This window comes from Salmo salar, chromosome ssa01, assembly GCF_905237065.1.
Source record: "Salmo salar chromosome ssa01, Ssal_v3.1, whole genome shotgun sequence".
In the NCBI taxonomy this organism is placed as follows: Eukaryota; Metazoa; Chordata; class Actinopteri; order Salmoniformes; family Salmonidae; genus Salmo; species Salmo salar.
This window is the reverse complement of record NC_059442.1, coordinates 171,753,274-171,778,894: the sequence shown is the minus strand read 5'-3', so window position 1 is coordinate 171,778,894 and position 25,621 is coordinate 171,753,274. Positions and strand designations below refer to the sequence as shown.

Genomic DNA, 25,621 nt, shown 5'->3' with positions numbered 1-25,621 from the left:
TCTGGGAACTTGCAGGTGCCTTGGTGGAAGAGTGGGGTAACATCTCACAGCAAGAACTGGCAAATCTGGTGCAGTCCATGAGGAGGAGATGCACTGCAGTACTTAATGCAGCTGGTGGCCACACCAGATACTGACTGTTACTTTTAATTTTGACCCCCCCCCCACCCCACCCCACCCCTTTGTTCAGGGACACATTATTCCATTGCTGTTAGTCACATGTCTGTGGAACTTGTTCAGTTTATGTCTCAGTTGTTGAATCTTGTTATGTTCATACAAATATTTACACATGTTCAGTTTGCTGAAAATAAACACAGTTGACTGAGAGGACGTTTCTCTTTTTGCTGAGTTTATACGTCTCTATAATGCGTGGGACTAGTTTGGAAAATATTTTCAAATTCACTTGGAGCTGATTCGCTGGTGTTTTTACATCTCTCAAAAAATATGTAAATATTTTTTCCCCCTCAGAAAACACAGGGAGCCAAATAAAATAAAAATCACCCGCAGGCCGCCAGTTGGGGAACCCTGCCCTAGAACCCTGCCCTAGAACCCTGCCCTAGAACCCTGCCCTAGAACCCTGCCCAAGTACACCTGACAAAAAAAAATACATATATAATACCAGTTAAAAGTTTAGACACATCTACTCATTCTAGGGTTTTTCTTTACTTTTACTATTTTCTAAAATTGTAGAATAATAGTGAAGACATCAAAACCATGAAATAACACATATGGAATCACGTAGTAACCCCCCAAAAAAAGTGTTAAAATCAAAATATAAGTTATATTTGAGATTCTTCAAAGTAGCCACCCTTTGTCTTGATGACAGCTTTGTACACACTCTTGGCTCTCTCTCAACCAGCTTAATGAGGTAGTTACCCGGAATGCATTTCAATAAACAGGTGTGCCTTGTTAAATGTTAATTAGTGTAATTTCGTTCCTCCTTAATGCATTTCAACCAATCAGTTGTGTTGTGACAAGGGGGTATACAGAAGATAGCCCTATTTGGTAAAATACCAAGTCCATATTATGGCAAGAACAGCTCAAATAAGCATAGAGAAATGACAGTCCATCATTACTTTAAGACATGAAGGTCAGTCAATCTATAACATTTCAAGAACTTTGAAAGTTTCTTCAAGTGCAGTAGCAAAAACCATCAAGCGTTATGATGAAACTGGCTCTCACGAGGACCGCCACAGGAAAGGAACCATTTAACTCAATTTTGTTTGTAGCTACGTCTTGTTCGGCCAGCGTTGTGACACAGCCCAGGATCGAACCAGGGTCTGTAGTAACGCCTCTAGCACTGAGATGAAGTGCCTTAAACCGCTGCGTCACTAAGGACTCTCACCTGTTCCAGTGAAGCCCTGTCTGTAAGGACTCTCACCTGTTCCAGTGAAGCCCTGTCTGTAAGGACTCTCACCTGTTCCAGTGAAGCCCTGTCTGTAAGGACTCTCACCTGTTCCAGTGAAGCCCTGTCTGTAAGGACTCTCACCTGTTCCAGTGAAGCCCTGTCTGTAAGGACTCTCACCTGTTCCAGTGAAGCCCTGTCTATAAGGACACTCACCTGTTGCAGTGAAGCCCTGTCTGTAAGGACTGTCACCTGTTCCAGTGAAGCCCTGTCTGTAAGGACTGTCACCTGTTCCAGTGAAGCCCTGTCTATAAGGACTCTCACCTGTTCCAGTGAAGCCCTGTCTATAAGGACTCTCACCTGTTCCAGTGAAGCCCTGTCTGTAAGGACACTCACCTGTTGCAGTGAAGCCCTGTCTATAAGGACTCTCACCTGTTCCAGTGTAGCAGCGAAGCCCTGTCTGTCGGCCACGTAGGGAAGGCCGTGGACTAGCCCCACCTTCTCCGTCATCTGATAGGCCATATCTGTCAGAGTGTCCGGTTTCACTGGCGAGGGAAGAGGACAGGATTGGCCAATCAATCGTTGTCACCAAAAGCTTTTACAAAATCAGGCAATGGGATCTAAATGAACCCACCATGCTCAAAGTGTTTCATCCAACTACAGTATTTGAATCTAGAGGAATCAAATACAAACATGTTTGTAAGTAAAGCAATCAAAGCCTGATGATATACAGCTGAAGTGGGAAGTTTACATACACTGAGGTTGGAGTCATTAAAACTAGTTTTTCAACCACTTAACAAACTATAGTTTTGGCAAGTCGGTTAGAACATCTACTTTGAACATGACAAGTACTTTTTCCAACATGACAAGTAATTTTTCCAACAATTGTTTACAGACAGATTATTTCACTTATAATTCACTGTATCACAATTCCAGTGAGTCAGAAGTTTACATACACTAAGTTGACTGGTGCCTTTAAACAGCTTGGAGAATTCCAGAAAATGATGCCATTGCTTTAGAAGCTTCTGATAGGCTAATTGACATCATTTGAGTAAATTGGAGGTGTACCTGTGGATGTATTTCAAGGCCTACCTTCAAACTCAGTGCCTCTTTGCTTGACATCATGGGAAAATCTAAAGAAGTCAGCCAAGACCTCAGAAAAAAAAATTGTAGACCTCCACAAGTCTGGTTCATCCTTGGGAGCAATTTCCAAACGCCTGAAGGTACCACGTTCATCTGTACAAACAATAGTACGCAAGTATAAACACCATGGGACCACGCAGCCGCCATACCGCTCAGGAAGGAGACGTGTTCTGTCTCCTAGAGATGAACGTACTTTGGTGCGAAAAGTGCAAATCAATCCCAGAACAGCAGCAAAGGACCTTGTGAAGATGCTGGAGGAAACAGGTACAAAAGTATCTATATCCACAGTAAAACGAGTCCTATATCTACATAACCTGAAAGGCCGCTCAGCAAGGAAGAAGCCACTGCTCCAAAACCGACATAAAACGCCAGACTACGGTTTGCAACTGCACATGGGGGACAAAGATCGTACTTTTTGGAGAAATGTCCTCTAGTCTGATGAAACAAAAATAGAACTGTTTGGTCATAATGACCATCGTTATGTTTGGAGGAAAAAGGGACGAGGCTAGCAACCTGAAGAACACCATCCCAACCATGAAGCACGGGGGCGGCAGCATCATGTTGTGGGGGTGCTTTGCTGCAGGAGGGACTGGTGCACTTCACAAAATAGATGGCATCATGAGGATGGAAAATTATATGGATATATTGAAGCAACATCTCAAGACATCAGTCAGGAAGTTAAAGCTTGGTCGCAAATGGGTCTTCCAAATGAACAATGACCCCAAAAATAATTCCAAAGTTGTGGCAAAATGGCTTAAGGACAACAAAGTCAAGGAATTGGAGTGGCCATCACAAAGCCCTGACCTTAATCCTATAGAAAGATTGTGGGCAGAACTGAAAAAGCGTGTGCGAGCAAGGAGGCCTACAAACCTGACTCAGTTACACCAGCTCTGTCAAGAGGAATGGGCCAAAATTCACCCAACTTATTGTGGGAAGCTTGTGGAAGGCCCCCCAAAACGTTTGACCCAAGTTAAACAATTTAAAGGCAATGCTACCAAATACTAATTGAGTGTATGTAAACTTTCTGACCCACTGGGAATGTGATGAAATAAATAAAAGCTGAAATAAATCATTCTCTCTACTATTATTCTGACATTTCACATTCTTAAAATAAAGTGGTGATCCTAACTGACCTAAGACAGGGAATTTTTACTAGGATTAAATGCCAGGAATTGTGAAAAACTGAGTTTAAATGTATTTGGCTAAGGTGTATGTAAACTTCCGACTTCAACTGTAGGTTCAAGGTTCAAAACAAGAGCTGAATGGAACCTCCATTATCTGATGGGAAATACATCAGCCCTCAAGGGATAAGACACGCATCAGCCCTCAAGGGATAAGACACGCATCAGCCCTCAAGGGATAAGACACGCATCGGCCCCTCAAGGGATAAGACAGGCATCGGCCCTCAAGGGATAAGACAGGCATCGGCCCTCAAGGGATAAGACAGGCATCAGCCCTCAAGGGATAAGACAGGCATCAGCCCTCAAGGGATAAGACAGGCATCAGCCCTCAAGGGATAAGACAGGCATCAGCCCTCAAGGGATAAGACAGGCATCAGCCCTCAAGGGATAAGACAGGCATCAGCCCTCAAGGGATAAGACAGGCATCAGCCCTCAAGGGATAAGACAGGCATCAGCCCTCAAGGGATAAGACAGGCATCAGCCCTCAAGGGATAAGACAGGCATCAGCCCTCAAGGGATAAGACAGGCATCAGCCCTCAAGGGATAAGACACGCATCAGCCCTCAAGGGATAAGACACGCATCAGCCATAGTGATAAGAATGATGAAATTGGAGTAAGAATGCGTCCCAAATGGCACCCTATTCCCTATGCAGTGCACTACTTTTGACCAGGGTAGTGCACTGCGTAGGGAATAGGGCGCCATTTGGGATACATTGTTTGGTTTCCTACCTCGTATTCCGCTGTCGCAGATCCACACCAGGCCATGCTTTGCCCCCTCATAACCCGGCATCAGGTTATTAATCTTGGGGTTGATGCCGACCTTCTTCCCTCCTGGAATGGAAACAAACAACGTCAGCTTTCTGGCCTGAGGTTGTCCTAGCCATAACGACTGTGTCACTGATCGCCATAACGACTGTGTCACTGATCGCCATAACGACTGTGTCACTGATCGCCATAACGACTGTATCACTGATCGTCAGAGACATTCTCTTACACCTGTATTCTTTCACTTCCATTTAAAGCAGAAATCCTTAAAAATGGGGAAACTTCTACTTCCTTTTGCAATATTAAAAACAAAAAGGAGTCACATCAAACAAAGAACACTGTCTTTTCCCCTCTGTCATCATTGCACACGCTACAGAAGAGCAGAATATGTACTGCAACTTTTGTTACCACGATGCAACAAAACAAAAGAAGGTGCTGGGGGGTGAACAGCTGTTTCCTGCTTTAGGATCTCACCTTACAGACAAATAGGATCGGGTCAGGATCGTCTGTTAACCTAAATGGCCACACCAAGCCGTTCAGTCTATCAGATGGGCAGAGAGTATAATGGACCACACCAAGCCGTTCAGTCTATCAGATGGGCAGAGAGTATAATGGACCACACCAAGCCGTTCAGTCTAACAGATGGGCAGAGAGTATAATGGACCACACCAAGCCGTTCAGTCTATCAGATGGGCAGAGAGTATAATGGACCACACCAAGCCGTTCAGTCTAACAGATGGGCAGAGAGTATAATGGACCACACCAAGCCGTTCAGTCTAACAGATGGGCAGAGAGTATAATGGACCACACCAAGCCGTTCAGTCTATCAGATGGGCAGAGAGTATAATGGACCACACCAAGCCGTTCAGTCTAACAGATGGGCAGAGAGTATAATGGACCACACCAAGCCGTTCAGTCTATCAGATGGGCAGAGAGTATAATGGACCACACCAAGCCGTTCAGTCTAACAGATGGGCAGAGAGTATAATGGACCACACCAAGCCGTTCAGTCTATCAGATGGGCAGAGAGTATAATGGACCACACCAAGCCGTTCAGTCTATCAGATGGGCAGAGAGTATAATGGACCACACCAAGCCGTTCAGTCTATCAGATGGGCAGAGAGTATAATGGACCACACCAAGCCGTTCAGTCTATCAGATGGGCAGAGAGTATAATGGACCACACCAAGCCGTTCAGTCTAACAGATGGGCAGAGAGTATAATGGACCACACCAAGCCGTTCAGTCTATCAGATGGGCAGAGAGTATAATGGACCACACCAAGCCGTTCAGTCTATCAGATGGGCAGAGAGTATAATGGGCCACACCAAGCCGTTCAGTCTAACAGATGGGCAGAGAGTATAATGGACCACACCAAGCCGTTCAGTCTAACAGATGGGCAGAGAGTATAATGGACCACACCAAGCCGTTCAGTCTATCAGATGGGCAGAGAGTATAATGGGCCACACCAAGCCGTTCAGTCTAACAGATGGGCAGAGAGTATAATGGACCACACCAAGCCGTTCAGTCTATCAGATGGGCAGAGAGTATAATGGGCCACACCAAGCCGTTCAGTCTATCAGATGGACAGAGAGTATAATGGACCACACCAAGCCGTTCAGTCTATCAGATGGACAGAGAGTATAATGGACCACACCAAGCCGTTCAGTCTAACAGATGGGCAGAGAGTATAATGGACCACACCAAGCCGTTCAGTCTATCAGATGGGCAGAGAGTATAATGGACCACACCAAGCCGTTCAGTCTATCAGATGGGCAGAGAGTATAATGGACCACACCAAGCCGTTCAGTCTAACAGATGGACAGAGAGTATAATGGACCACACCAAGCCGTTCAGTCTATCAGATGGACAGAGAGTATAATGGACCACACCAAGCCGTTCAGTCTAACAGATGGGCAGAGAGTATAATGGACCACACCAAGCCGTTCAGTCTATCAGATGGACAGAGAGTATAATGGACCACACCAAGCCGTTCAGTCTATCAGATGGGCAGAGAGTATAATGGACCACACCAAGCCGTTCAGTCTAACAGATGGGCAGAGAGTATAATATAGGTCACATTTTCCAACCCTTTAAAAAGCAACAAATCCCTTTAAAAACAGCCTGTGTGGCATCAACATGAGTCAGAAACATTTATTCTAGTGTCAAAATACACTAAAGTGTAAATAGGATATTTTTGGTCATGAAGTCAGTCTTCCCTGTGGCTCAGTTGGTAGAGCATGGTGTTTGCAACACCAGCATGGTGTGTGCAACGCCAGGGTTGTGGGTTCGATTCCCACGGGGGGCCAGTACAACAACAACAACAAAAATGCATGTATTCACTACTGTAAGTCGCTCTGGATAAGAGCGTCTGCTAAATGACTAAAATGTAAATGTAAAAAAATGGTACAAAACATCTGTGCGTCACAACGGGTAAATGAAAGGTTGGGGTTTTATTTGTCCATTTGCTCACTAACATGGAGTGAACAGCTGCGGCGTTGCTCTCTATCCAATAGACGGTGAGAAAGACCTGCTCACCAGCACTGACTTTGTTTACATAAGATAACACGTCGTCACTAGGGTTGCACATTTTGGGCAATATGCAGAGGTGGAAACTTTCCGTGGGAATTAATGGGAATTAAAAGAAATATACGCAAATTAATATTAATACTATTTAAAATGTAGATTTTTTTTTTTTGCATTGGATATATTTTCCATATCATATGGAAACGGAAACAGAAAACTTTTACCTTATCATAAGTAGACATAATTGCAAACGATTAAATCCTTCCAATATACATTTTAAAAAACAATTGAGTTACGAATGTAACTTTAATTAAATGAGTTGACTCTTCACATGGGATGATTTCACTGAACAACAACTGAAAGGGAATATTGAATGATCCCCAATGATCCATCGCATCTCCCAAAAAACGTTTTCAACATACATCTGTAAAATGATAGTCTAGAAACTAAAGCTTTGGTTGTCTTCTTCTCAGGCTTCCATCTCTTCTCCCTGGACCTCCTCAATGTCCACCTCTTGAACATCAGACTCTGAGGCCTCATCTTCACTGTCACTTTCCAACCTTGTTGAGGATGGCTCGTTGTCAGGCTCAAAAAGCCTCAAATTCGCCCGGATAGACAATTTGTCAACCCTTGTATTGGTCAGCCTGTTGCGTGCTTTGGTGTGTGTTCCCAAACAAGGACCAGTTGCCCTCTGAGGTGGCTGATGTTGGTGGGATTTGGAAGATGATGGAGGCAACCGGGGAAAGAGCCTCAGATCCACAAAGTCCCTTCCACCAGGTGGCTGATGAGATATGTTGGCACGACTGCCATACCGCATCTCCATCCCAAAGCCCTTGCTTGGAAGTGTACTTCGCCAGACTGCCCAGAACCTTTCCCTCATCCAGGCCAAGGTGGCGAGACACGGTAGTGATGACACCATAGGCCTTGTTGATCTCTGCACCAGACAGGATGCTCTTACCAGCATACTTGAGGTCCAACATGTACCCTGCGGCGTGTTTGGGCTTCAGGCAGACGTCTTCGCGCTTTTTGATGCATTTCAGAACTGCAGTTTCCTCTGCCTGGAGCAACAGTGAAGTGGGCAGGGCTGTACGGATTTCTTCTCTTATATCTGCAAACAGTCTGAACATCAGACAGGATGGCGTTGTCTCCCTCAATCCGTGCAATGGCTACTGCTTTGGTTTCAGGAGTTTCAGGCTGCTTACCACTCTCTCTCAAAATACATTTTACATTTTAGTCATTTAGCAGACGCTCTTATCCAGAGTTACTTACAGTAGTGAATATATACACATTTCATTTCATGCATATTATTATTTATATTTTTTGTACTTTTTTGTAAATACATCATCCAGGAGGATCCTCTTGATGGGGCGGTCCATATCGGCAGACTGTGATACGGCCATTTCTTGGAGAGACTCCTTCCCCTCCAGGAGACTGTCAGACATGATGACAACACCACCCCAACGGGTGTTGCTGGGCAGCTTCAATGTGGTGCTCTTATTCTTCTCACTTTGCTTGGTGAGGTAGATTGCTGCTATAACTTGATGAGCCTTCACATACCTAACCATTTACTTGGCTCTCTTGTTGAGTGTATCCATTGTTTTCAGTGCCATGATGTTCTTGAGGAGCAGATTCAATGCATGAGCAGCACAGCCAATGGGTGTGATGTGAAGGGTAGGACTCCTCCACTTTAGACCAAGCAGCCTTCATGTTCACAGCATTGTCTGTCACCAGTGCAAATACCTTCTGTGGTCCAAGGTCATTGATGACTGCCTTCAGCTCATCTGCAATGTAGAGACCGGTGTGTCTGTTGTCCCTTGTGTCTGTGCTCTTGTAGAATACTGGTTGAGGGGTGGAGTTGATGTAGTTAATTATTCCTTGCCCACGAACATTCGACCACCCATCAGAGATGATTACAATACCGTCTGCTTTCTCTATGATTTGCTTGACCTTCACTTGAACTCTGTTGAACTCTGCATCCAGCAAATGAGTAGATAAAGCCTGTCTGGTTGGAGGGGTGTATGCTGGGCGAAGAACATTCAGAAATCTCTTCCAATACACATTGCCTGTGAGCATCAGAGGTGAACCAGTTGCATACACAGCTCGAGCAAGACATTCATCAGCATTTCTCTGACTACGTTCCTCCATTGAGTAAAGAAAAAAACAACTTCTGATTCCAGGAGGACCGTGAGCTGTTGCTATCGATAAGGTGTCTGATTCATCATTTTCACCTCCAATAGAAGTAGAGGGACTATTGTCAGACGTTGCTTGTTGTGAGCGCTGAGGGAACTTTATGCACTTGGCCAGATGATTCTGCATCTTTGTTGCATTCTTCACATATGATTGGGCACAGTATTTGCAAATGTACACAGCTTTTCCTTCTACATTAGCTGCAGTGAAATGCCCGTGGCATTTTCCTGTAAAGATTATTTAAAAAATGAGTAAAAAAATTAAATAAAAATTAATGTACAGATAAAAAGTTAAGCAGTTAGAATAAATAACTCCATTTGTAAGATACATGTTTTGAAATGAAACATGTATGGAAACAGGTGAATTAACACTCCTCAGTTAGCAGGCTCAAGCAAGTTAAAACCCACATGGTAGCAAAAACAAGCAAGCAGAAATTGTTGACAAGTTAGAAATGATTTAAACACACTTTGCTGTAGGCTACTATTTACTAGTTAACAAAAAAATCTTGAGTTATGTTAGATTCATTCTGGGGATTTTAAGGACATGAAACACACTGCACACGGCATTCGGAAAGTACTCAGACTACTTCCCTTTTTCCACATTTTGTTACATCACAGACTTATTCTGAAGAAAATTTTAAAAAATCCTCAATCTACACAGATTTCCCCATAATGACAAAGTGAAAACAAGTTTTTAGAAATGTTTGCACATGTAAAAATAAAAAAACTGAAATACCTTATTTACATAAGTATTCAGACACTTTGCTATGAGACTGGAAATTGAGCTCAGGTACATCTGGATTTCCATTGATCATCCTTAAGATGTTTCTACAACTTGGTGTCCACCTGAGGTAAATTAAATTGACTGGACATAATTGGAAAGGAACACACCTGTCTATATAAGGTCCCACAGTTGACAGTGCATGTCAGAGCAAAAACCAAGCCATGAGGTCAATGGAATTGTCAGTGGAGCTCAGAGACAGGATTGTGTTGAGGCACAGATCTGTGGAAGGGTACCAAAACATTTCTGCAGCATTGAAGCTCCCCAAGAACACAGTGTCATCCATCATTCTTAAAATTGAAGAAGTTTGGAGCCTCCAAGACTCTTCCAAGAGATGGCCACCCGGGCCAAACTGAGCAATCGGGGGAGAAAGGCCTTGGTCAGGGAGGTGACCAAGAACCCGATGGTCACTCTGTCAGAGCTCCAGAGTTTCTCTGTGGAGATGGGAGAACCTTCCAGAAGCACAACCATCTCTGCAGCACTCCACCAATCAGGCCTTTATAGTAGAGTGGCCAGATGGAAGCCACTCCTCAGTAAAAGGCACATGACAGACTGCTTGGAGTTTGGCAAAAGGCACCTAAAGGACTCTCAGACCATGAGAAATAAGATTCTCTGGTCTGATGAAACCAAGATTGAACTCTTTAGCCTGAATGTCAAGCGTCACGTCTAGAGGAAACCTGGCACCATCCCTACGGTGAAACATGGTGGTGGCAGCATCATGCTATGGGGATGTTTTTCAGCGGCAGGGACTGGGAGATTAGTCAGGATCGAGGGAAAGATGAACAGAGCGAAGTACAGAGAGATTCTTGATGAAAACCTGCTCCAGAGCGTTCAGGACCTTCCAACAGGACAACAACCCTAAGCACACAGCCAAGACAACGCAGGAGTGGCTTCGGGACAAGTCTCTGAATGTCCTTGAGTGGCCTAGCCAGAGCCCGGACTTGAACCCGATCGAACATCTCTGGTGAGACCTGAAAATAGCTGTGCAGCGACGCTCCCCATCCAACCTGACAGAGAGGATCTGCAGAGAAGAATGGGAGAAACTACCCAAATACAGGTGTTGCCAAGCTTGTAGCGTCATACCCAAGAAGACTCCAGGCTGTAATCGTTGCCAAAGATGCTTCAACAAAGTACTGAGTAAAGGGTCTGAATATTTACACTACCGTTCAAAAGTTTGGGGTCACTTAGAAAATGTCCTTGTTTTTGAAAGGAACATATTCTTGTCCATTAAAATAACATCAAATTGATCAGAAATACAGCGTAGACATTGTTAATGTTGTAAACGACCATTGTAGCTGGAAACGGCAGATTCTTTTTAATGGAATATCTACATAGGCGTACAGAGGCCCATTATCAGCAACCATCACTCCTGTGTTCCAATGGCACGTTGTGTTAGCTAATCCAAGTTTATCATTTTAAAAGGCTAATTTATCATTAGAAAACCCTTTTGCAATTATGTTAGCACAGCTGAAAACTGTTCTGATTAAAGAAGCAATAAAACTGGTCTTCTTTAGACTAGATGAGTATCTGGTTCGGGCTGTTTTTTCATGGTTTGGACCCCTTAGTTCCAGTGAAGGGAAATCTTAACACTACAGCATACAATGACATTCTAGACGATTCTGTGCTTCCAACTTTGTGGCAACAGTTTGGGGAAGGCCCTTTCCTGTTTCAGTATGACAATGCCCCCGTGCACAAAGCGAGGTCCATACAGAAATGGTTTGTCGAGATCAGTGAGGAAGAACTTGACTGGCCTGCACAGAGCCCTGACCTCAACCTCATCTAACACTTTTGGAATGAATTGGATTGCTGACTGCGAGCCAGGCCTAATCGCCCAACATCACTAATGCTCTTGTGGCTGAGAAGAAGCAAGTCCCTGCAGCAATGTTCCAACATCTAGTAGAAAGTCTTCCCAGAAGAGTGGAGGCTGTTTTAGCAGCAAAGGGAGGACCATATCCATATTAATGACCATGACTTTGGAATGAGATGTTCGACAAGCAGGTGTCCACATACTTTTGTTAACGTAGTGTAGGCTTCCATGTGTAGTGTCTTATGGGGGACAAACATCATACAGCACACTAGAGAGAGGCCTCAACAGATGCTGCTAATGAGCTAGAATCAATAGCTTCTCCCAACGGCCTCACACACACACACACACACACACACACACACACACACACACACACACACACACACGGCCTCACACACACACACGGCCTCACACACACACACACACACACACACACACACACACACACACGCCCTCACACACACACACACACACGGCCTCACACACACACGGCTTATTTATGGAATAGGGTGACATACTACACAGCTTATGTATGGAATAGGGTGACATACTACTACACACACACACAGCTTATGTAGGGAATAGGGTGACATACTACACAGCTTATGTATGGAATAGGGTGACATACTACACAGCTTATGTAGGGAATAGGGTGACATACTACACAGCTTATGTATGGAATAGGGTGACACACTACACACATCTTATGTATGGAATAGGGTGACATACTACACAGCTTATGTATGGAATAGGGTGACACACTACACACATCTTATGTATGGAATAGGGTGACATACTACACAGCTTATGTATGGAATAGGGTGACACACTACACACATCTTATGTATGGAATAGGGTGACATACTACACACACACACATCTTATGTATGGAATAGGGTGACATACTACACAGCTTATGTATGGAATAGGGTGACACACTACACACATCTTATGTATGGAATAGGGTGACATACTACACACACACACATCTTATGTATGGAATAGGGTGACATACTACACACACACACACATCTTATGTATGGAATAGGGTGACATACTACACACACACACACACATCTTATTTATGGAATAGGGTGACATACTACACACACACACATCTTATGTATGGAATAGGGTGACATACTACACACACACACATCTTATGTATGGAATAGGGTGACATACTACACACACACATCTTATGTATGGAATAGGGTGACATACCACACACACATCTTATGTATGGAATAGGGTGACATACTACACACACACACACATCTTATGTATGGAATAGGGTGACATACTACACACACACATCTTATGTATGGAATAGGGTGACATACCACACACACATCTTATGTATGGAATAGGGTGACATACTACACATCTTATGTATGGAATAGGGTGACATACTACACACACACACATCTTATGTATGGAATAGGGTGACATACTACACACACACATATATCTTATGTATGGAATAGGGTGACATACTACACACACACATCTTATGTATGGAATAGGGTGACATACTACACATCTTATGTATGGAATAGGGTGACATACTACACACACATCTTATTTATGGAATAGGGTGACATACTACACACACATCTTATTTATGGAATAGGGTGACATACTACACACACATATTATTTATGGAATAGGGTGACATACTACACACACACACATCTTATGTATGGAATAGGGTGACATTTTGGCCTCTATAATCCAATAACACACATTTTGACATCATTTTTATTTATTTATAGACTAGTCTACCTTGGAATCAATGTATAAAACTGTTAATACCAACAGGTTCCCCACTTCAATACTACACATAAACACATTTATTAGACAGATTGTAGAAATGTCAGAAACATGAATATTAATGAACAGTTTCTTCTAATTATACATCAAGTCAAGCTCTTACCGATAAACAACCTAGCATCTACGTTGGGATATTTGCCCAGGAGCTTTTTACACACATCAACGGCTGGGTCGTCATAGTCCTGAATACACAGCAGGATCTCATACTGGGGAGAGAAACAGAGAGACAGAAACGTTAGTCCAATACTGTAAAAGAGAATAAGTCACGGACACCCTTAACAGAGACATCTGAAGAGAGACACCGGCCCCGAGCCTCCTGGAGGGACACACCGGCCCCGAGCCTCCTGGAGGGACACACCGGCCCCGAGCCTCCTGGAGGGACACACCGGCCCCGAGCCTCCTGGAGGGACACACGGGCCCCGAGCCGCCTGGGGAGACCTCAGGCGGCCCGGACACACCTCAGGCGGCCCGGACACACCGGCCCGAGCCGCCTCCGGACACACCGGCCCGAGCCGCCTCCGGACACACCGGCCCGAGCCGCCTCCGGACACACCGGCCCGAGCCGCCTCCGGACACACCGGCCCGAGCCGCCTCCGGACACACCGGCCCGAGCCGCCTCACAATTGGCCCAGCGCCGTCCGGGTTAGGGGAAGGTTTGGCCGGAGGGCTTTCCTTGGCTAATCGCGTTCTAGCGACACCTTGTGGCGGGACATCGGTCGTCAGTCAAATGGTGTTTCCTCCAACACATTGATGCCGCTGGCTTCCGGGTTAACCTCTATGGGCTAGGTGGGACGCTAGCGAGCTGTGTTTTAAGAAGCAGTGCGGCTTGGCGAAACATGTTTCGGGCCTCAGCTGCCATGTTATTACCCCGGTCTGGTTAACGGGCCTCATACTGACAGCTGCCATGTTATTACCCCGGTCTGGTTAACGGGCCTCCTCATACTGACAGCTGCCATGTTATTACCCCGGTCTGGTTAACGGGCCTCCTCATACTGACAGCTGCCATGTTATTACCCCGGTCTGGTTAACGGGCCTCCTCATTCTGACAGCTGCCATGTTATTACCCCGGTCTGGTTAACGGGCCTCATACTGACAGCTGCCATGTTACTACCCCGGTCTGGTTAACGGGCCTCCTCATACTGACAGCTGCCATGTTATTACCCCGGTCTGGTTAACGGGCCTCCTCATACTGACAGCTGCCATGTTATTACCCCGGTCTGGTTAACGGGCCTCCTCATACTGACAGCTGCCATGTTATTACCCCGGTCTGGTTAACGGGCCTCCTCATACTGACAGCTGCCATGTTATTACCCCGGTCTGGTTAACGGGCCTCCTCATACTGACAGCTGCCATGTTATTACCCCGGTCTGGTTAACGGGCCTCCTCATACTGACAGCTGCCATGTTATTACCCCGGTCTGGTTAACGGGCCTCCTCATACTGACAGCTGCCATGTTATTACCCCGGTCTGGTTAACGGGCCTCCTCATACTGACAGCTGCCATGTTATTACCCCGGTCTGGTTAACGGGCCTCCTCATACTGACAGCTGCCATGTTATTACCCCGGTCTGGTTAACGGGCCTCCTCATACTGACAGCTGCCATGTTATTACCCGGTCTGGTTAACGGGCCTCCTCATACTGACAGCTGCCATGTTATTACCCCGGTCTGGTTAACGGGCCTCCTCATACTGACAGCTGCCATGTTATTACCCCGGTCTGGTTAACGGGCCTCCTCATACTGACAGCTGCCATGTTAATACCCCGGTCTGGTTAACGGGCCTCATCATACAGACAGCTGCCATGTTATTACCCCGGTCTGGTTAACGGGCCTCCTCATACTGACAGCTGCCATGTTATTACCCCGGTCTGGTTAACGGGCCTCCTCATACTGACAGCTGCCATGTTACTACCCCGGTCTGGTTAACGGGCCTCCTCATACTGACAGCTGCCATGTTACTACCCCGGTCTGGTTAACGGGCCTCCTCATACTGACAGCTGCCATGTTATTACCCCGGTCTGGTTAACGGGCCTCCTCATACTGACAGCTGCCATGTTATTACCCCGGTCTGGTTAACGGGCCTCCTCATACTGACAGCTGCCATGTTATTACCCCGGTCTGGTTAACGGGCCTCCTCATACTGACAGCTGCCATGTTATTACCCCGGTCTGGTTAACGGGCCTCCTCATACTGACAGCTGCCATGTTATTACCCCGGTCTGGTTAACGGGCCTCCTCATACTGACAGCTGCCATGTTATTACCCCGGTCTGGTTAACGGGCCTCCTCATACTGACAGCTGCCATGTTATTACCCCGGTCTGGTTAACGGGCCTCCTCATACTGACAGCTGCCATGTTATTACCCCGGTCTGGTTAACGGGCCTCCTCATACTGACAGCTGCCATGTTATTACCCCGGTCTGGTTAACGGGCCTCCTCATACTGACAGCTGCCATGTTATTACCCCGGTCTGGTTAACGGGCCTCCTCATACTGACAGCTGCCATGTTATTACCCCGGTCTGGTTAACGGGCCTCCTCATACTGACAGCTGCCATGTTATTACCCCGGTCTGGTTAACGGGCCTCCTCATACCGACAGCTGCCATGTTATTACCCCGGTCTGGTTAACGGGCCTCCTCATACTGACAGCTGCCATGTTATTACCCCGGCCTGGTTAACGGGCCTCCTCATACTGACAGCTGCCATGTTATTACCCCGGCCTGGTTAACGGGCCTCCTCATACTGACAGCTGCCATGTTATTACCCCGGCCTGGTTAACGGGCCTCCTCATACTGACAGCTGCCATGTTATTACCCCGGTCTGGTTAACGGGCCTCCTCATACTGACAGCTGCCATGTTATTACCCCGGTCTGGTTAACGGGCCTCCTCATACTGACAGCTGCCATGTTATTACCCCGGTCTGGTTAACGGGCCTCCTCATACTGACAGCTGCCATGTTATTACCCCGGTCTGGTTAACGGGCCTCCTCATACTGACAGCTGCCATGTTATTACCCCGGTCTGGTTAACGGGCCTCCTCATACTGACAGCTGCCATGTTATTACCCCGGTCTGGTTAACGGGCCTCCTCATACTGACAGCTGCCATGTTATTACCCCGGTCTGGTTAACGGGCCTCCTCATACTGACAGCTGCCATGTTATTACCCCGGTCTGGTTAACGGGCCTCCTCATACTGACAGCTGCCATGTTATTACCCCGGTCTGGTTAACGGGCCTCCTCATACTGACAGCTGCCATGTTATTACCCCGGTCTGGTTAACGGGCCTCCTCATACTGACAGCTGCCATGTTATTACCCCGGTCTGGTTAACGGGCCTCCTCATGCTGACAGCTGCCATGTTATTACCCCGGTCTGGTTAACGGGCCTCCTCATACTGACAGCTGCCATGTTATTACCCCGGTCTGGTTAACGGGCCTCCTCATACTGACAGCTGCCATGTTATTACCCCGGTCTGGTTAACGGGCCTCCTCATACTGACAGCTGCCATGTTATTACCCCGGTCTGGTTAACGGGCCTCCTCATGCTGACAGCTGCCATGTTATTACCCCGGTCTGGTTAACGGGCCTCCTCATACTGACAGCTGCCATGTTATTACCCCGGTCTGGTTAACGGGCCTCCTCATACTGACAGCTGCCATGTTATTACCCCGGTCTGGTTAACGGGCCTCCTCATACTGACAGCTGCCATGTTATTACCCCGGTCTGGTTAACGGGCCTCCTCATACTGACAGCTGCCATGTTATTACCCCGGTCTGGTTAACGGGCCTCCTCATACTGACAGCTGCCATGTTATTACCCCGGTCTGGTTAACGGGCCTCCTCATACTGACAGCTGCCATGTTATTACCCCGGTCTGGTTAACGGGCCTCCTCATACTGACAGCTGCCATGTTATTACCCCGGTCTGGTTAACGGGCCTCCTCATACTGACAGCTGCCATGTTATTACCCCGGTCTGGTTAACGGGCCTCCTCATACTGACAGCTGCCATGTTATTACCCCGGTCTGGTTAACGGGCCTCCTCATACTGACAGCTGCCATGTTATTACCCCGGTCTGGTTAACGGGCCTCCTCATACTGACAGCTGCCATGTTATTACCCCGGTCTGGTTAACGGGCCTCATACTGACAGCTGCCATGTTACTACCCCGGTCTGGTTAACGGGCCTCCTCATACTGACAGCTGCCATGTTATTACCCCGGTCTGGTTAACGGGCCTCCTCATACTGACAGCTGCCATGTTACTACCCCGGTCTGGTTAACGGGCCTCCTCATACTGACAGCTGCCATGTTATTACCCCGGTCTGGTTAACGGGCCTCCTCATACTGACAGCTGCCATGTTATTACCCCCGGTCTGGTTAACGGGCCTCCTCATACTGACAGCTGCCATGTTATTACCCCGGTCTGGTTAACGGGCCTCCTCATACTGACAGCTGCCATGTTATTACCCCGGTCTGGTTAACGGGCCTCCTCATACTGACAGCTGCCATGTTATTACCCCAGTCTGGTTAAACGGGCCTCCTCATACTGACAGCTGCCATGTTATTACCCCGGTCTGGTTAACGGGCCTCCTCATACTGACAGCTGCCATGTTATTACCCCGGTCTGGTTAACGGGCCTCCTCATACTGACAGCTGCCATGTTATTACCCCGGTCTGGTTAACGGGCCTCCTCATACTGACAGCTGCCATGTTATTACCCCGGTCTGGTTAACGGGCCTCCTCATACTGACAGCTGCCATGTTACTACCCCGGTCTGGTTAACGGGCCTCCTCATACTGACAGCTGCCATGTTATTACCCCGGTCTGGTTAACAAGCCTCCTCATACTGACAGCTGCCATGTTATTACCCCGGTCTGGTTAACGGGCCTCCTCATACTGACAGCTGCCATGTTATTACCCCGGTCTGGTTAACGGGCCTCCTCATACTGACAGCTGCCATGTTATTACCCCGGTCTGGTTAACGGGCCTCCTCATACTGACAGCTGCCATGTTATTACCCCGGTCTGGTTAACGGGCCTCCTCATACTGACAGCTGCCATGTTATTACCCCGGTCTGGTTAACGGGCCTCCTCATACTGACAGCTGCCATGTTATTACCCCGGTCTGGTTAACGGGCCTCCTCATACTGACAGCTGCCATGTTATTACCCCGGTCTGGTTAACGGGCCTCCTCATACTGACAGCTGCCATGTTACTACCCCGGTCTGGTTAACGGGCCTCCTCATACTGACAGCTGCCATGTTACTACCCCGGTCTGGTTAACGGGCCTCCTCATACTGACAGCTGCCATGTTATTACCCCGGTCTGGTTAACGGGCCTCCTCATACTGACAGCTGCCATGTTATTACCCCGGTCTGGTTAACGGGCCTCCTCATACTGACAGCTGCCATGTTATTACCCCGGTCTGGTTAACGGGCCTCCTCATACTGACAGCTGCCATGTTATTACCCCGGTCTGGTTAACGGGCCTCCTCATACTGACAGCTGCCATGTTATTACCCCGGTCTGGTTAACGGGCCTCCTCATACTGACAGCTGCCATGTTATTACCCCGGTCTGGTTAACGGGCCTCCTCATACTGACAGCTGCCATGTTATTACCCCGGTCTGGTTAACGGGCCTCCTCATACTGACAGCTGCCATGTTATTACCCCGGTCTGGTTAACGGGCCTCCTCATACTGACAGCTGCCATGTTATTACCCCGGTCTGGTTAACGGGCCTCCTCATACTGACAGCTGCCATGTTATTACCCCGGTCTGGTTAACGGGCCTCCTCATACTGACAGCTGCCATGTTATTACCCCGGTCTGGTTAACGGGCCTCCTCATACTGACAGCTGCCATGTTACTACCCCGGTCTGGTTAACGGGCCTCCTCATACTGACAGCTGCCATGTTACTACCCCGGTCTGGTTAACGGGCCTCCTCATACTGACAGCTGCCATGTTACTACCCCGGTCTGGTTAACGGGCCTCCTCATACTGACAGCTGCCATGTTATTACCCCGGTCTGGTTAACGGGCCTCCTCATACTGACAGCTGCCATGTTATTACCCCGGTCTGGTTAACGGGCCTCCTCATACTGACAGCTGCCATGTTATTACCCCGGTCTGGTTAACGGGCCTCCTCATACTGACAGCTGCCATGTTACTACCCCGGTCTGGTTAACGGGCCTCCTCATACTGACAGCTGCCATGTTACTACCCCGGTCTGGTTAACGGGCCTCATACTGACAGCTGCCATGTTACTACCCCGGTCTGGTTAACGGGCCTCCTCATACTGACAGCTGCCATGTTATTACCCCGGTCTGGTTAACGGGCCTCCTCATACTGACAGCTGCCATGTTATTACCCCGGTCTGGTTAACGGGCCTCCTCATACTGACAGCTGCCATGTTATTACCCCGGTCTGGTTAACGGGCCTCCTCATACTGACAGCTGCCATGTTATTACCCCGGTCTGGTTAACGGGCCTCCTCATACTGACAGCTGCCATGTTATTACCCCGGTCTGGTTAACGGGCCTCCTCATACTGACAGCTGCCATGTTATTACCCCGGTCTGGTTAACGGGCCTCCTCATACTGACAGCTGCCATGTTATTACCCCGGTCTGGTTAACGGGCCTCCTCATACTGACAGCTGCCATGTTATTACCCCGGTCTTGTGTGGCCAGCATAATGATCTGCATGTCATTGTGTCAGTCAGGGGAAAACACAAACCTTTACTCTTCCGTTAAAAACACACACGGCTGTGGAATACAGTGCCTTCAGAAAGTATTCACACCCCTTGACCTTTCCCACATGTTATTTGTGTTACACCCTGAATTTAAAATTGATTACATTTAGATTTGTCACAATACCCCATAATGTCAAAGTGAAATTATGTTTAGACATTTTTACAAATTCATTAAAAAAAATGAAAAGGTTGAAATGTCTTGAGTCAATAAGTATTCAACCCTTTTGTTATGGCAAGCATAAATAAGTTCAGCAGTAAAAATGTGCTCACATAATAAGTTGCATTTGAACATGATTGTTTAATGACTACCTCATCTCTGTATCCCACACATACAGATAATTGTAAGGTCCCTCAGTCCAGCAGTGAATTTCAAACAGAGATTCAACCACAAAGACCAGGGAGGTTTTCCAATGCATCACTAAGAAGGACATCTATTGGTAGATGGGTAAAAATAAAAAAGCAGACATTGAATATCTCTTTAAGCATGGTGAAGTTATTAATTACACTTGGGATGGTGTATCAATACACCCAGTCACTACAAAGATAGAGGCGTCCTTCCTAACTCAGTTGCTGGAGAGGATGGAAACCACTCAGGGATTTCAACATGAAGCCAATGGTGACTTTAAAACAGTTACAGAGTTTAATGGCTGTGATAGGAGAAAACTGAGGATGGATCAACAACATTGTAATTATGCCACAATACTAACCTTATTAATGACAGAGTGAAAAGAAGGAAACCTGTACAGAATACAAATAAATATATTCCAAAACATGGATCCTGTTTGCAACAAGGCACTAAACTAATATTGCAAAAAATGTGGCAAGGTAATTCTATTTTTGTCCTGAATACAAAGTGTTACGTTTGGGGCAAATCCAATCCAATACGGAATACCACTCTCCATATTTTCAAGCATAGTGGTGGCTGCATCATGTTAAAGGTATGCTTGTCATCGTTAAGGACTGAGTAGGTTGTCAGGATAAAAAAAAAAAAAGATTATGTAATGGAGCTAAACACAGGAACAATCCTAGAGGAAAACCTGGTTCAGTCTGATTTCCACCAGACACTGGGAGATGAATTCACCTTTCACCAGGACAGTAACCTAAAACACAAGGCTAAATCTAGACTGGAGTTGCTTCACCAAGAAGACCGTGAATGTTCCCGAGTAACAGTTTTGAATTAAATATACTTGAAAATCTACGGTAAGACCTGAAAATGGTTGTCTAGCAAACAGCCAATTTGACAGCGCTTGAATAATTTTGAAATTAATGCACTATCCAGGTGTGGAAAGCTTTTATAGTCTTACAGCTGTAATCGCTGCCAAACATGCTTCTACCAAGTATTGACTCAGGGGTGTGAATACTTATGTAAATCAGATATTTCTGTATTTCATCTTCCGTAAAATAGCAAAAAATTTGAAAAACATGTTTTCACCTGTCATTCTGCAATATTTTGTATAGATGGGTGAGAGAAAAAAAACAATCTATTTTGAATTCAGGATGTAACACAACATGTAGAATAAGTCTAGGAGTATGAATACTTTCTCAAGGCAAGGTACACACACTGTTTCAACCTTTAAAAAATCGACGTCCACTATATGAATTCTACCTTTGAAACACATCTCATGAGTAGCAGACCATTTTCCTTTCTACCGGTCCCAATCAAATGAGCCTTGACCTACTGTCGGGTTGACAGGTTGTTAGCTAGCTCGGCAACGTGACTGAACAACGTTGTGTGTCATCAAACCAATAATTAGCGACCCAGGATTAGTTAAAAGCATATCCTTGCTTCAGGTCCTGAGCTACAGGCAGTTAGATTTGGGTATGTCATTTTAGGAGGAAATTGACAAAAAGGTGCCAATCCATAAGAGGTTTTAAGAACAAATTCTTATTTACAATGACGGCCTACCGGGGTACAGTGGGTTAAACTGCCTTGTTCAGGGGCAGAACAACTGATTCTTACCGTGTCAGCTCAGGGATTCGATCCATCAACCTTTCGGTTACTGGCCCAACGCTCTAACCGCTAGGCTACCTGCCGCCCCTCCACTCTAACCGCTAGGCTACCTGCCGCCCCTCCACTCTAACCGCTAGGCTACCTGCCGCCCCTCCACTCTAACCGCTAGGCTACCTGCCGCCCCTCCACTCTAACCGCTAGGCTACCTGCCGCCCCTCCACTCTAACCGCTAGGCTACCTGCCGCCCCTCCACTCTAACCGCTAGGCTACCTGCCGCCCCTCCACTCTAACCGCTAGGCTACCTGCCGCCCCTCCACTCTAACCGCTAGGCTACCTGCCGCCCCTCCACTCTAACCGCTAGGCTACCTGCCGCCCCTCCACTCTAACCGCTAGGCTACCTGCCGCCCCTCCACTCTAACCGCTAGGCTACCTGCCGCCCCTCCACTCTAACCGCTAGGCTACCTGCCGCCCCTCCACTCTAACGACTAGGCTACCTGCCGCCCCTCCACTCAAACCGCTAGGCTACCTGCCGCCCCTCCACTCTAACCACTAGGCTACCTGCCTCCCCTCCACTCTAACCACTAGGCTACCTGCCTGCCCCTACACTCTAACCACTAGGCTACCTGCCTCCCCTACACTCTAACCACTAGGCTACCTGCCTGCCCCTACACTCTAACCACTAGGCTACCTGCCTGCCCCTACACTCTAACCACTAGGCTACCTGCCTGCCCCTACACTCTAACCACTAGGCTACCTGCCTCCCCTCCACTCTAACCACTAGGCTACCTGCCTGCCCCTACACTCTAACCACTAGGCTACCTGCCTGCCCCTACACTCTAACCACTAGGCTACCTGCCTGCCCCTACACTCTAACCACTAGGCTACCTGCCTCCCCTCCACTCTAACCACTAGGCTACCTGCCTGCCCCTACACTCTAACCACTAGGCTACCTGCCGCCCCTCCACTCTAACGACTAGGCTACCTGCCGCCCCCTCCACTCTAACGACTAGTCTACCTGCCGCCCCCCTCCACTCTAACCGCTAGGCTACCTGCCGCCCCTCCACTCTAACCGCTAGGCTACCTGCCGCCCCTCCACTCTAACCGCTAGGCTACCTGCCGCCCCTCCACTCTAACCGCTAGGCTACCTGCCGCCCCAGGCAATGAAATGATAGTGTATCAACGTAGCGTGGCCTGCACGCTGCTCATCAGGGTCTGCATCCCGCTCGTCATCACGGCTAATTCATTTTTGTGGGGGGTTTTATAAACAGACTAGCTTTACCCCATCCCTCCTCACGTCATGTTGAAGTGATGTATGTACTGTGGTACAATGTTGATGCAAATCATCGTGAAGTAATAGCTGTGAAATGCTAACGGTGTGTCAATCATCTGGTTTGGTTGGTAACCTGCACCAACTTCAAGGATACTTTTTGGTGTAATGTTTTCACAACGATATTGAACAAGTTGTTGCTACAGAAAGCAGCACGTAGTACTTGTAGCTACAGGAGGCAGCACGTAGTACTTGTAGCTACAGGAAGCAGCACGTAGTACAGGAAGCAGCACGTAGCACTTGTAGCTACAGGAAGCAGCACGTAGTACTTGTAGCTACAGGAAGCAGCACGTAGTACTTGCTTGCTGCGCCTGCACCCTATAATGCATGACTTTGCCCTGTCTAACTAAACTGCAACATTCTAACAGTAGACTGATAGAGTCACTGAAACATTGTGGCGAAACCGTCTGGGAGGGAAATTAACTCTTCGCAAACAGTGTTGTTCCAGGTCGTACCTTGGGGTAGTTGAGGGATATACACGTACAATATAGAACAGGTAGCACAATGGGGTAGTTGAGGGATAGGGTATAGAATATAGATATGTAGGATATAGAACAGGTAATACCGTGGGGTAGTTGAGGGATAGAATATAGACATGTAGAATATAGAACAGGTAGTACCGTGGGGTAGTTGAGGGATAGGGTATAGATATGTAGCATATAGAACAGGTAGTACCGTGGGGTAGTTGAGGGATAGGGTATAGATATGTAGGATATAGAACAGGTAATACCGTGGGGTAGTTGAGGGATAGGGTATAGATATGTAGGATATAGAACAGGTAATACCGTGGGGTAGTTGAGGGATAGGATATAGACATGTAGCATATAGAACAGGTAGTACCGTGGGGTAGTTGAGGGATAGGGTATAGATATGTAGGATATAGAACAGGTAATACCGTGGGGTAGTTGAGGGATAGGATATAGACATGTAGGATATAGAACAGGTAATACCGTGGGGTAGTTGAGGGATAGGATATAGACATGTAGGATATAGAACAGGTAATACCGTGGGGTAGTTGAGGGATAGAGTATAGATATGTAGGATATAGAACAGGTAGTACCGTGGGGTAGTTGAGGGATAGGGTATAGATATGTAGGATATAGAACAGGTAGTACCGTGGGGTAGTTGAGGGATAGGGTGTAGAATATAGATATGTAGGATATAGAACAGGTAATACCGTGGGGTAGTCGAGGGATAGGGTATAGATATGTAGGATATAGAACAGGTAATACCGTGGGGTAGTTGAGGGATAGGGTATAGATATGTAGGATATAGAACAGGTAGTACCGTGGGGTAGTCGAGGGATAGGGTGTAGAATATAGATATGTAGGATATAGAACAGGTAGTACCGTGGGGTGGTTGAGGGATAGGATATAGACATGTAGAATATAGAACAGGTAATACCGTGGGGTAGTTGAGGGATAGGGGATAGAATATAGATATGTAGGATATAGAACAGGTAATACCGTGGGGTAGTTGAGGGATAGAATATAGATATGTAGGATATAGAACAGGTAATACCGTGGGGTAGTTGAGGGATAGGGTATAGATATGTAGGATATAGAACAGGTAGTACCTTGGGGTAGTCGAGGGATAGGGTATAGATATGTAGGATATAGAACAGGTAGTACCGTGGGGGTAGTTGAGGGATAGGGTATAGATATGTAGGATATAGAACAGGTAATACCGTGGGGTAGTTGAGGGATAGGGTATAGATATGTAGGATATAGAACAGGTAGTACCGTGGGGTAGTCGAGGGATAGGGTGTAGATATGTAGGATATAGAACAGGTAGTACCGTGGGGTAGTCGAGGGATAGGGTATAGATATGTAGGATATAGAACAGGTAGTACCTTGGGGTAGTCGAGGGATAGAGTATAGAATATAGATATGTAGGATATAGAACAGGTAATACCTTGGGGTAGTGGAGGGATAGAATATAGATATGTAGGATATAGAACAGGTAGTACCGTGGGGTAGTTGAGGGATAGGGTATAGATATGTAGGATATAGAACAGGTAGTACCGTGGGGTAGTTGAGGGAT

General features: G+C 46.9%; 1 protein-coding gene across 1 annotated transcript in view; it reads right to left on the bottom strand.

The window, feature by feature from the left end:
* Positions 1 to 25,621, bottom strand: part of LOC106572764 (ceramide glucosyltransferase) — a 48,642-nt gene that overhangs the window by 8,434 nt on the left and 14,587 nt on the right. Inside the window, exons 3-5 of the mRNA XM_045694147.1 lie at positions 13,667 to 13,769; positions 4,396 to 4,497; positions 1,775 to 1,887 (exon numbers count right to left, since the gene is read on the bottom strand). Of these exons, the coding sequence (XP_045550103.1) occupies positions 1,775 to 1,887; positions 4,396 to 4,497; positions 13,667 to 13,769 (318 nt within the window). The remainder of the gene's footprint in view (positions 1 to 1,774; positions 1,888 to 4,395; positions 4,498 to 13,666; positions 13,770 to 25,621) is intronic.